General features: G+C 35.4%; 1 protein-coding gene across 1 annotated transcript in view; it reads right to left on the minus strand.

Annotated features, from left to right (window-relative positions):
* Window positions 1–13,412, minus strand: part of LOC134661449 (glutamate receptor 1) — a 75,473-nt gene extending 62,061 nt beyond the window's left edge. Inside the window, exons 1-2 of the mRNA XM_063517543.1 lie at window positions 13,059–13,412; window positions 3,776–3,928 (exon numbers count right to left, since the gene is read on the minus strand). Of these exons, the coding sequence (XP_063373613.1) occupies window positions 3,776–3,928; window positions 13,059–13,161 (256 nt within the window). The 5' untranslated portion in view covers window positions 13,162–13,412. The remainder of the gene's footprint in view (window positions 1–3,775; window positions 3,929–13,058) is intronic.
* Window positions 13,413–14,327: the final 915 nt, after the last annotated feature.

Consider the following 14,327-nt stretch of genomic DNA (forward strand, 5'->3'; position numbering starts at 1 on the left):
AATACGGAACCCTTCATGGGCGAGTCCGACTCGCACTTGGCCGCTTTTATCTTAACGAGTAAAGAGTACCTTTCAATTTAAAACTGATCCAACAATTATGCACTTTCCAAATTACATAAAAAGTTAATATTTAATATGACGGTCCACAACGGCTCGCTCAAAAGACGTTGATGCTTCGTTTATATAGGTACCTGCGTAGCAAAATAATGTACGACCAAAATGCAACAAAAATATTAACCTAAAATAACAATGCATATAATCTGCGTCAAGTTTCGGTGTGGTCGATTTCTGTTGTAGAATAATATGTACCTATAAAGCATCGCAAAATATAACTATTTTTGCTCTTTTTCACACCCAATTTCAAAAGGGAAAAGTGTCAATAACAAGAACGAAAGATATTCTATATTTATTTCACGTGTCTACGTTAAATAAGTACCTACCGAAGAAGAGATGGATTAAATCGGACGTTCACTTTATTTTCAAGTTCATTAAATTTAGCTTCACTGACGGGCTTTTAGGGTAATTGCATTAGGGTGCAATTACAATAGGGAGGGGGCGATTGAGCCGTTGTCAATATCGGTGTCTGTTGGGACTGTTAAATTGAATTGGTTATTTCGATAATCGAATACCTAAGTGTATAAAATGTGGCTTTAGGTAAGTATTAAATTTTATCTTAAATTTTATAAAGTGAAGAGTGACATAAGTACTGGTTATTTATTTAAATATTATATGACAGTTTTTTTGGTATACACACACACAATATTATATGACAGTTTTTTTGGTAACATATATTTAATTTTAAGTACATAAGTACGTGTATTGGGCTGGGTTTACTTGGTTGCCTGGGAGAAGAAGAACGATTATAATGCTGCTTACCAGCCTCACCTTAAACTACAAACAAAAACAGTATGAAACATTAAGAAAAAAGTGAAAACCCTGATTATGATAACCTGAAGCAATAGGAGAAAACCTGTTTGTTATAATAGGTACATATTAAAAGGTCTCCTCAGATACCTGAAAATCTCCCAAATACACACAGTCCCAATTAGCCGACTACTGGACTAGACGAGTAATTACTAATTTAGGTATGTGTAGCTATAATTGTAACTATTACTAAATAGGACCGAGACACAACCCTTTTGGCTTATTTGCTGAATAAAAGACTGCGCTTAAGTTAAGGTATATTACTTATTTCAAAAATACATATTTGTCTGATCGCAGAGTTTTGAAGAAAAAATATTTAGTTCGTCCGATTTAGATTTTCAAAATCATGAAATAGCAAATGCTTTGTGCCTGTGTGAGTCATTGTAGTGACACCGCAGTTGCCGTCACCGAGAAATACTCGCCGACCTCGTCGTTAAGAGCCCATCAACGTGCACACTAGCGCCACTGCTAAATAGTCGTGATTATTTAAATTTAACGAAATATATTTCAAAAAGGGGGCCGCTACGTACTGTATCTTGTATTAAAGTACCTTGTGAATACATCAAACTATAGTTTCTATGTTGCTGGATACGTCAATCTATGCGTCCAAAGTTAAAACACCCGTTTTTGTTTTGAGTTCACAGATTGACGAATCCAGCAACATAGAAACTAGTTTGATGTATTCAAAAGGTACTTTAATACAAGGTACAGTACGTAGCGGCCCCCTTTTTTAGGGTTCCGTAGCCAAATGGCAAAAAACGGAACCCTTATAGATTCGTCATGTCTGTCTGTCTGTCTGTCCGTCTGTCCGTCTGTCTGTCCGTCCGTATGTCACAGCCACTTTTCTCCGAAACTATAAGAACTATACTGTTGAAACTTGGTAAGTAGATGTATTCTGTGAACTGCATTAAGATTTTCAGACAAAAATAGAAAAAAAAACAATAAATTTTTGGGGTTCCCCATACTTCGAACTGAAACTCAAAAATATTTTTTTTATCAAACCCATACGTGTGGGGTATCTATGGATAGGTCTTCAAAAATGATATTGAGGTTTCTAATATCATTTTTTTTTAAACTGAATAGTTTGCGCGAGAGACACTTCCAAAGTGGTAAAATGTGTATCCCCCCCCCCCTGTAACTTCTAAAATAACAGAATGATAAAACTAAAAAAAATATATGATGTACATTACCATGTAAACTTCCACCGAAAATTGGTTTGAACGAGATCTAGTAAGTAGTTTTTTTTAATACGTCATAAATCGCCTAAATACGGAACCCTTCATGGGCGAGTCCGACTCGCACTTGGCCGCTTTTTTTTTAAATATCTTTCGCTAAATTTAAATAATCACGATTACTTAGCAGTGGCGCGAGTGTGCGCGTTGATGGGCTCTTAACCGAACAGCGACTGCCACCGTCTGCCGCACCATCCTCTTTCACGGCCTATTACTTTTGTTTTCTCTTTTAATTTCCGTGTCACTTTTTTGTCCATTGTTCTTATTTTACGAGAGATAAAATATGGCCTAGGCTTACGTCTATCTGTCACAATTAAGTCGTGTTCTTTCATTGATAGCACTAGACGGCCCCTTTGGAAGCAATATAAAGCATTGCGATAAGGTTGGCAATGTCAGGGGTTTTCTTTTGTTTTTCTTAGTTGCTACTAGAGCAAAATTAAGTAAAAGGCAAGAAGGGTGTTTTAAGGAACAGGCTTTTATTTTTAAAAGAGAAATATTTTGTAATGGCTGGACTTTGAGGATGGTTAAGATTTATCAAGTAAGTAACATTGTAAATGATAGAAATTACATGTACCTACATATTTTATATATGCTTTAGGTATAGGTACTATACTTAATAGCAGAATTCTATTTTAATATTCAACTATAATTAGTTACATTAAATTATTAAATTAAGAAACAAAGCTATCGTTCATGTATGACATTAAGTAATGTAAGCATTGAATGGGATAAAATCAATGCAAAGGCACATCGAACATTACGAGATTTCAATCAGTAACGCGTGTTTATCGCGTAGCAAGAATAATTGGCCTTACGACCCAGGATCGTTGAGTGACAACAATACAAATAAACGCCGCTCGGGCACATATTCTGAGTGTAAAGCGAGCGTTGAAATGAAACATTTTTCACAGAAATTTCAGGCGAACTGCTTTGCTACGATTGGTATTTAAAACCAAGCGCGTCAAAGGATTGTCTATTGCTATCGCCAGTTACAGTTACACAGAGGGTTAGAAAGTCAGGAACTGGGCGACTGGTGACAATATTGTTTGACATTGTTTACATGGATTAGTGAAAAGGAGGTCCTTTAGCTGTTAGTCTTTTGAGAAGTAAATCTATTACCGTAATTGGGTACTTTCCTCTACTTAAAAATAAAGCACCAGATAATTATTAGAAAAACATACATAGCACTTATCTTTAAACACAATTTCTATTTAATAAATCGGATGGAAGTATAAAAAGTGGTGAGTTGACTGTGACGTCACTACACGTTTTCATATAAATTCCATAATATCTGGGTGACCGAGCTTCGCTCGGAAAACATATAAAAACTCATAAATGCGCGTTTTCCCAGAGATAAGACCTAGCTAGATCGATTTCTCGCCCCCGAAAACCCCCATATAGTAAATTTCATCGAAATCGTTAGAGCCGTTTCCGAGATCCCTGAAATATATAAATATATAAATAAACAAGAATTGCTCGTTTAAAGGTATTAGATTAGATAGATAGATATTAGATAGATTAGCAAATCGTTTTGACAGTTCAAAAAAAGAAACTGATTTGACTAGTAGGAAAGTAGCCAATTCAGTATTTATTTATATTATACTTAATATGATACTTACTAAGCCGGCTGAGCTTGAATGCATCCGCAGTATTGATGACGTCTACGTACGCCTGCAACTCCAGACGACGACTGCTGATGTTTTGGTTATGAGTGTTCATTGCGTACTTAAACACATTTTGAATCTCCTCGGTGTTTTGGTCGAATATGGCACCTGTTAAACAAGCAAAAACGCATTTAGATATGTTTTGTTAAACTAAACAGTGATAAATATTTAAGAGATATATTTTATAGCTTTGTATTGATATTAGGAGACGTGTATAGGTATATAAATTATAAAATGCCGCTAAAACTCAGAATCAAGGGGTTATATATAGTGTGGTAACCCTCTATCTCCCGTCCATGAAGAAGTTTTTTTTCCGTTTTCACCTGAAGGGTGTGCTTTTGAAGATATAAGGGTTGAAAGTTTCGCCCTCTAGCCTCCTGAGATCCAGATTAAGTAGTTTTGTTTTTGAGTTTTGAACGTTAACTTAACACATTCAGTGCCAGCGCGTGCTACGCACTTCGAGCGTAGCCGATAACGCGTTTTAAATGCCGGTATAAATATATTAGGTAGGTATATGACATCAACATTTCCCATGCTCCAAAAGATATAATAATTATTTCTACTGAACATCCCGCGACATGAAATGGAACACTCGATTCGACATCTTTATCGGTTGCACAGTGAAAAAACGGGTCCGCTGGCATTCTGAAAAGCGTCATCGGGTTGATATATGAGTGCTGACCAAAACGTTTATCGGAATCAGAGCCCACAGCTCGCTGGTTCCTTTAACGCCCGACTTTGGCGCGCCTTACGTTACGTGCCCATACACTATCGCTATGTCTTTTTTTCCTACACCGACCGAACATTATGTCCTATCCTAAGAGCCATTTCGAGCCTCAATTCTTAGCAATATTTCTTCCATTTGCGACGTCATTTCTTTCTATATTACGGTCGGAATCTTCGTGAGCGCGAGTTCATGGTGTTATAGATTTAGACAAAATATGTACATGTTAGCATTTCTAAAGTTTCATATAGGTAAATTTAAGAATGTATTACATCAAAATGTTTCTTTATATTTTACAAAGTTCATTACAACTTTGAATGAATAGACCTCGTTAGTTTATTATTTAAAAAGTGCGATGTTTCTTCATACCGAATATTTCTTTTAAAAGTGGGAGTTGTCGACGCTCGGTAGTGTCCTACCTGGCTGAGGCTGTAAGTTCATTAAAAGAAGATTAAAAGAAACTTTTTCAGCTCTGCAAAGTGTTCTAAGCCTCGGGCGCAGTAACAGTGCGATGAATTTTATGAGACGATAATGGCTCGCTGCAATATCACGGTTTAACTTATATTTTGTTCAATTTAATAAATTAAAAGCCGGTGGCCATTTATATTCGTGCGTTGTTTTATCTTGATCGTTTAAATGCTTAAAATATAAAGCTTTATTGATGTTACATTAAATTTTATGCACTATACGTCCTCTCAAATTTTATAATCTCTATAATTAATAGGCGGATTATTTACTATGTAATATGCTCGAGGTGATTTGTTTCTTTTAATCAATATCTCTGCGTTTATTGAAAGGGATAGTAAATATAGTAATATTATAGGGACATTTTTATGATTGCATACCATTGGGTAATTAAAAAGCTTAGGTACTTATTTATCTATGCCTTAGTGCAGGTGAACTGAAATAAATCCTTGATACCTTCGCATGTAAACACGTGTTCAACATTTAGCATAATTTCAATTTGATTTAAAATAATGTTCAATAAAGTCACATCTACTACAATTGTCAGACCCGTGCTTTAGTTTCGTTGCTACACACGTTACAGGAACATAAGTAGAACTGTATTCAACTAGAGCGCTCGGGTCACCGCTGCTTCACGCGCTTATGCACTTAGCTTGGTGGGGCACATCTATTTTTAAACCATTATTGTAATGACACTTTTACAGGGATCTTTGTTAAAATGTGCTTTAGTCCTTTTCCTACTCCCGTACTTTTATTTGTCGTTTAAAGGGTCGTGCACACACCTTTAAACCCCTATCTTATAGTTGTCAAGACAAGTCTTTAGTCTATTCCCCAAAAAAGTATTTGTGCATACACGCAGTATCTTTTTGGCACTTTTACGATACTTCGTGTAATCACCACTTAAGAAATATTGTATGAAATACATTGTTACCAACCTAATTTTAATTGTCATCTCTGACAGTAAATGAACCTTAGACATGTTTTTTTTATTTCATTCATTCTTTTCCCGCCCGTACCGAGGATTCATTTGCTACTTCTTGAATGAAAAATATTTGTTAAATTTACAATTTTATTTCAAAGTAAGTGCTTGGTCGTAGAAAAAGTATTGTATACAACGTTGTTTAACTGAGTCAAAAAATACTCGTGGCGTCTTTATTAACAATTTTCGGCTTACTCACGCCAGTCGCCTTTTTTGGCCTCTCTTAAATAACGGTTGCATAAAATAGTATTGTCAAATCACCTTAAAAAATTACATCCTAATACATGTACGTTAATAAACTATCACTTTGCTCCACAATATACATATTCACGTTTTACATCCATTGAACTATTATTACTCATTTTTACAACTACTATATCGATACTGGGATGACTTTTTGTCATTGTACCTACATGAAATATTTTGTTAGTGGCTAGGAAATAATTTCTAATCTATGAGTTTGTCTCGGTATAATTATATTGAATAAGTATTGAAACAATATTCTAACATGGTATTTGTATACGCAAGTGTTCCGTCGAAAAGTGTCGAATGTGACCGAAAAACTAACCTAACCTAAGTAATATAATTAAGTAGGTATATAATGAATCGCGTCTATTCTTTAAAAAAGCAATTGCACCTAAACCATTGAATCCTCCTTTAAAAAGTAAAAAAGTGTTATCAAAAATGCAGTCTTAATTAAGATTGATTTCGGTACTTTTCAACTTATTATACTCCGGACAGAGAGTTGGAAGAAGACGTCGTTAACTGGTTTTTAATCTTTCCTCGCTTTGTGCATCAGAGAAAATTGAAAATTAGAAGGATTTAAAATGCCTATAGTGCCTACTTATTTTTGAAAGAGAACTAAATGTTCGGGATTTCTTATATAACGGAAAATAATAGATTGTGTACAGATATCGAACAAATTGTTGTTATTCTCACGCTAACTGACTAGAGTTTTTATTCAAAGGAATACCAACTTGACAATCCTCGACAGTAAATTTGTCGAATTTTGTAACGTGGCTCTTCTGCTTCAAATCCGGTAGTTCTGATTTTTTGCAGACTTATTTATGATGTTATCTCAATTAATAATCCAGGTTTGTGACCTCGAGCGCCGAACGCCACTTTGTCAAAAATCGAAAAAACCGCGAAAATTTCGGTTTTCTTTTAGATTTGGGCGACTATAACCCTAAAAGACTAGTTTTTGATAGTACCTTTTCAGGGCGTTTTTAAAGAAGACTAAATTTGCTACAATACGACACTAGAATTATCTCTGTAGATTGAACAGTTTCCGAGATAAAGCCTTTCAAAAGTTTTTAAGTTTTTGGAATTGAATTCGTAGGCTAAGTGAGTGCAGTCAGTACCTATGCACTTTTGTCTCAGGCGATGCCGCTTGGGACGATTTATCCTAAGGTCAAACAAAGCTGATTTGGCCCGGTAGCCACGAGATCGTACCGTGCCTACCCCCCAAAAAGGGAGGGGAAAGGGTTGGATCCCCAGGTCTAATCTATGCTAATATAATTATTTCTTCCTGCTACTTCCTGCTTTTTGTTGAAGCGTAGAAAAGTATTGTATACAATCAATAGTGTTATAATCAAGCTTTTCGAATAATATTGTAGTTTTCCTTTTCAAATATTATTGTAGGTACCTACGTTAAGTAAGTTTGTCTATATATCTAATTCGATTTTTTCACTCATTAACTCTAAGGTCAGCTGGAAGAGATCCCTTATAGGGATAAGTTAGCTTTTATACCTAAATGTATGTGAATTCCTTGTGCACCTGTTTTTGTACAATAAATTGATTTACTGCTACTACTACTTGAGGATTTTATATCTGAAATTATAAGAGGTTAATAATGTAAGTAACCATGAGTATCTTCATCTACGCAAACAAACCTGAACCCCAGATTTGAACTGAATAGTCGATATTTTCATAGTAATTTGTGGCCAGCTCTTGAGAATCTACCTGTGTATGTATGTAGGTACCTATATTTTTTATTTAGTACAAGGTTAGAATGCAACTTCATTACGAAGAAGTAGTTTTATTGCTAGGAGATAGGAGCTGGCCAGAAGCCAACAGCTTACACGGGAATTCTTCACGTAATTTCATTTTATGTCACATAAATGTGTTCAGGGTTAAAATGTTTAAGTCCCTCGCTGCAAGAACTGCCACGTACTGTACATTGCCGTAATTGTAAGTACTTATATGTATATGTGTAAATGAGACGTAGGTAACTGAAATGCTCATATTTCCATGCCACCTAGAGTAAATAATGGCACATACAATAATATCGTAATATTTTTCTGTATATGTATATGTATATGCAAGTATCGTCAAACTTGGCATGTACAATGTTAAAAGGGTGTATTTATGAACATGAATATAAAGGTAAAATAGCTAAAGTTTCAGGTAGCCACGTGAGATCGTGGGTGTTGGAGTCGCATAACTTTTGCGGCTCGTAACGCAACCCAAGTTTATTCAAATATTGTTAAAACTTCCCTCGCTCACCTTGTTTTGGTGAGACTATAAAGGGAAACATGATAGGATGCTACACGTATATATTTTACATTATTAAAATAATAACATATTGTTCTTGATACAAAGTTCGCTCTGTCAACAAGACAGGGTATCCCCCTCCCGCATTGAGAAAATATATGATGTAGGTACTCTTAATATAAAGTACTTTAACAAGGTATTCGTTTTCTATTGCCGTTAAAACAACAATTATAAATAAAATAATGGTACTTAGGATGTGAGAGTGAGACTGATTAATGTGGCATGGCACATTTAACATGATTCCGAAACCATCTAAGCAATTATATACTTTCCATGAGGACTTGGGAACTATTAACAATACAAATTATAGAGTACCTACCCTTTTGCTACGCCATTTTACCAAATAAAACACAAGATACTTATGAAAGATTATTAGAAATATTAAAAGACTGTTTACCATTATGGAATCCTACGAAAAAAGTTGACTATGAAATGGGGAGGTATGATTAATGAAATTCATGAAGTATACCCCGACGCACAAGTCAGTGGCTGCTTGTTTCACTTCAAACAGGCGATTTCAAGAAAAGGCAAGGCTTTAGGCCTAAATAAACATAAAGAATCCCAGAACATTTTTAAGATATTGTAAGGCCTTAGCATATTTTATTTTGCCAAAGGAACTAATAATTGCTGGTTGGTTTTCTATTATCGAAGATATAATCTCACAATTGCGAAGAGCATAATGATTTTATAACGTATTTCATTATTCAGTGCGAATAATAAAACGATGAATACTATCAGTTGCTTCAACGAACGGCAAACTACGACAAATGACGTAGAAGGATGGAACCAGCGTATAAATAGGAAAATGATAAAGAACGCCTCCGTCTCCGTATGATAAATATTATACAAAAATAAATTACATGCCAACATCAAAGAATAAAAAAAATTACTACCTATGTGACCAAAAGTAACAAATAAGAGAAAAAATATATATAGAAGAGCTACGGTCACAAAGTGTTTACTTATAGAAAAAAAATCATAATTATTAAGCTACAGAGAATATAATACATATATAGTGTGTGAGTTTTCACATAATACATTATATTTATTGTCAACAAGTTCCTCAGTTTCGTTTTTAGAAGTTAACACTTTCATGAGTTACATTCTAATAAGATTGCATATAAAACCAACTATTTAAGGTATTCCACAGATATTGCCCGGTAAGTAGCAGGTGGAACCTGTACAAAGACCATTCGAATAGGGTAATTACGGTAACTTTCGTCAAACGTTGCTTTCAAGTTTAAAGTGCTGCCGTTGAAAACTTTTCTTTGCTGCACTGAATCCTTTCTTATTTCGACATAAAGCGTAACGATCTTCAGTAATACGTAGGTTTTACTAAAATTTAAAACTAATATCAAACAAAGGTCAAAGTACCATATCATTTAGGGTTCCGTACCCAAAGGGTAAAAACGGAACTCTATTACTAAGGCAGCTGTCCGTCTGTCCGTCCGTCCGTCTGCCTGTCACCAGGCTGTATCTCATCAACCGTGATAGCTAGGCAGTTTAAATTTTCACACATGATGTATTTTTGTTGCCACTATAACAATAAAAACTAATAATCTTTAAAAGAAAAAAAAACCGACTTCTCTACTAATGTATCATTGGTACAATGCCTCAAGGGCCTAATTTAGATTTAAGCTAGTTATTAATTTCTTTTAGTAATACCACTGTATATATCTTGTTTGTAAATAAATAATTTAGACTACTATCATCAGAACACACGCTTGTCAAAAATGTGGCTTAAAAACTTAACATGCTTAACAAACATAACGAAAATCGCCAAACGTAAACTATGCGTCGTTGGAGAGTTCCGTTCTGATCATCATCAGCAGTGCCACTTCCTCAAATGTCACTTTTTTGAATGTATATGCTTGATTTGTTGATAAAAACACAAAAATCACTATATGTATGCCTTTAAGATTTGAGGAGTTCCCTTGATTCCTCATGGATTCCATCATATCAGAACTGGGTTTTTAAAAAAACGGGACCAATCTATATAAAAAAAGAATTTTCAAAATCGGTCCAGTAATGAAGGAGATATCGAGTAACAAACATAAAAAAAACATACAACCGACTTGATAACCTCCGTTTGAGATTTGGAAGTCGGTTAAAAACTGAATATAATTAATATTAAAGTGGGGCTCCCAACTTGTGCTGCAAATGAAAATGATAAACACCGTGTTTTATTTGATTTCCGTTAATTTCAAGGGTGCATTCCTGAGCTTAAATCAAGGAACTTTCTCAAAGACACCGATATTCTAATTAACTCCATTTCGGAGATAATCAATAATTTATTTTTTGCTATAAGGCCTCTACAAGCGTGTACACTTGCCTTAGGGCCGGTTTACATATTGATTAGTGTTTAGAATGAGTTCATACATTTGCTACTAAACTTAAGTACAATCTCGGTCGATCGATGTTCGAAATGACATTGTTATGTCACAGATTTCAATTGTTTGGTTGAGTTAAATGTAACCCCGTGTAAGCCCGTGTTACAACAACGCTATATGCTACATTTAATTAGTTTTTAAACATATTTTTTTTTTTTGTAAAAAATGCAAAAAAAATTTTTTTTTTTTTTTGAAAATTAACTATGCCATTTAGTTCTCTTAAACGTACTTAACCATACCCCGAAGTTAACGGAATTCAATAAAAACACGGTGTATAATACTTGCCTTAGCTCCTAAGAGTAGGAAGAAATAGGTATAGCATATAGCATAGATTGGACCCGTGGATTCAACCCTTTCCCCTCCCTTTTTGGGGGGTAGGCGGTATGATCTCGTGGCTACCGGGCCAAATCAGCGTTGTTTAACCTGTGGAACAATCGTGCCAAGCGGCATCGCCTGAGACAAAAGTGCATACTCACATTACTCACTGCACTCACTGAGCCTAAGAATTCAATTTAAAAAAATTAAAAACTTTTGAAAGGCTTTATCTCGAAAACTATTCAATCTACAGAGATAATTCTAGTGTCGTATTGTAGAAAATTTAGACTGCTTTAAAAACGCCCTGAAAAGGTACTATCAAAAACAAGTCTTTTAGGGTTATAATCGCCCAAATCTAAAAGAAACCCGACATTTTCGCGGTTTTTTCGATTTTTAACAAAGTTGCGTTGGGCGCTCGAGGTCACAAACTTGGATTATTAATTGTGCCAACATCATAAATAAGTCTGCAAAAAATCAGAACTACCGGATTTGACGCAAACGGTATAAATTTACTGTATTAACAGTCGAATCGTAATTACAAGTCGTAATTACCGTTCTACTATATTATAAGTTTATAACGACAATAAATGTGTAACAGAAATTAAATACGGCCCGATTCAAACAATGCGTATAAGATGTCACAGCCATATGATACTGATCTGTCAGTGTCAAAAGTGACGTTTTTGGTTGCAAAAATGTCACTTTTAAGATAAGATAAGATAAAGATAAGATAAGATAAAAGCTTTTTATTCGTGACGTTCACAAAACATGTACGAACATGTACAGACAACAACAGCAAGAACAGAAGAGAACAATAAGTGTGCATCACGAAATGGACCCAACTCAGCATAATGCTAGCTATAAAGCCAGCGCTGGTCTTCCGTAGGGCCCATTCGGTGATGCCACGACAGATAACACAAAAAGATACATATTAAAACATTTGCAAAAGATACACAGAAGAAGTAATTAAGAAAACAGAGAATACAAAAATTTATACATGAAAACGAATTAAGACTACAAACAAAACAAAAAGAAAATAAAAACATAAACATAGACAAAAATTTATAATAGACGAGAAATTATGAACGCGACCATACCATGCGTCAACGCTTGCCTGCAACTGCTAGCGCCAGCTTTTGACACTGACAAATCTGGGTGGAACTAGGGTTGATGAGTGATAGAGAGATGCGCTACGGAACGTTAACGACTGGCACGTTGGCTACGCGCCCAGCGCGTGTTGGGTATAGTATAATTATGGTTCTATTATTCAAACCTATATAAATATCAGCAGGACTTTATATGAGTTCATTAATATCACCAATTAATTAGTTACCTATTTAATATCAAAAAAGTTGTCTCATCTATAAGATCCCTTTCTCCCACACAATGTGTTCACTGATGTACCAAACAAAAAAATTAAGTCGATACAAACTTAATAGTTTAAAAATATTTCTATAAATGAAAAATGACAAGAAAACCATCACGTTTAAATTTTATGGTATTCCGAATTGCGCTGACATACCTACCTATAGGTACCCTTGTAAAGCGCAATTATAACCTTCAATTCACTCCCGCCAGACCGAGAGAGACATCGCATAAGGTTGAAAAGAGAAAATCGATACTCCCTGGATGGGCACGGGAGTATTCGCGTGCGTTGGAGTGAAAAGGAAAAGAAACATATTTTTATCACCTTTCCCCACATACAAAAGCAACAATAAAATAGATTTTTTTTTTACAAAACCAAACCGTGCCAAGTTGTCAACTAAGAATTAGCATGAATTATCTCACTTAATGCGGGAGTATGACACTTACCCACGACTATTTTCTCGACGGAAAAAGGCTGCGCCGCCACACCGACGTACAACAACAACAACCCGGCGCCGACCGAACATCGTACTTTGCGTTCGTACGCCATAGTACGCTAACAACCCGACCACTTTTATGCACAGTTCGATGCAGAAAAATGCATAATCCAGCCTCTCGGTCACCAATAAACTGATAAAATTGTGTGTGAATCGTAAGGAGATAAAGTGTCGGGATGCTGCGTACAAACCTGAGACTTAGGGGCGACTGATTGCGAGGCGGAGCGGACGTGGCATGGGGCCCCCTCCCGCCCGCCACAACCGCGCGCTTACTTTCTGACTGAAACCTTAATTTTAATATAACCATGTTCTTTGGCTTATAATTTTTCCACACTTAAGTATCGTCATGTATGATATAGATTATAAATAATTACTTGAACTAGCATAAAAAAACCAAGCGCTAAAAGTGCTACTATTCTTGAATTATTGAAAGCATATAGTAAGAAAGGGAGTGCAGGCAAGTATAATTTATTATTAAGTGTAGTTGACATGAAAGTTTAGTTACAAGTATGTTGTTAGTACCTACGTGTGGTGCGCGCGTCGCTCCGCCGAGTCTGGCTCCCCGCCCCGGCTTCACCCCTAATACTGAGGTTACCTCTCTCACATTAGCCACAGTCTCTGGAAAACCACTGCTTCCAAGCTCCGCCTATAACTTAGTTCTGTGATACTATTCATACTAAAACCTTTGAAATACGGGGTAAATTTTCAACCTACATTGTAGACAATTTAGAAAAAATTGTTTTAATACCTAGCCGGTTTATTTGTCGATACTTATACCCTAAGTAGGTAGGTAAAGTTTTGTTTTAGGTCTTTTACTTTAGCCCAAATCAATAGTAGCTAATACTTATATCGATATCTTCTTATACGAAAAGTTTAATGATAAAATTTCATCGCTTAAAGGTTTACTTAGTAAGAAAGATAAACAAATTCGCAGCAACAAATAAAAAGCGGCCAAGTGCGAGTCGGACTCGCCCATGAAGGGTTCCGTATTTAGGCGATTTATGACGTATTAAATAAAAACTACTTACTAGATCTCGTTCAAACCAATTTTCTGTGGAAGTTTACATGGTAATGTACATCATATATTTTTTTTAGTTTTATCATTCTCTTATTTTAGAAGTTACAGGGGGGGGGGGGACACATTTTACCAGTTTGGAAGTGTCTCTCGCGCAAACTATTCAGTTTAGAAAAAAATGATATTAGAAACCTCAATATCATT

Source organism: Cydia amplana, chromosome Z (assembly GCF_948474715.1).
Source record: "Cydia amplana chromosome Z, ilCydAmpl1.1, whole genome shotgun sequence".
Lineage (NCBI taxonomy): Eukaryota > Metazoa > Arthropoda > Insecta > Lepidoptera > Tortricidae > Cydia > Cydia amplana.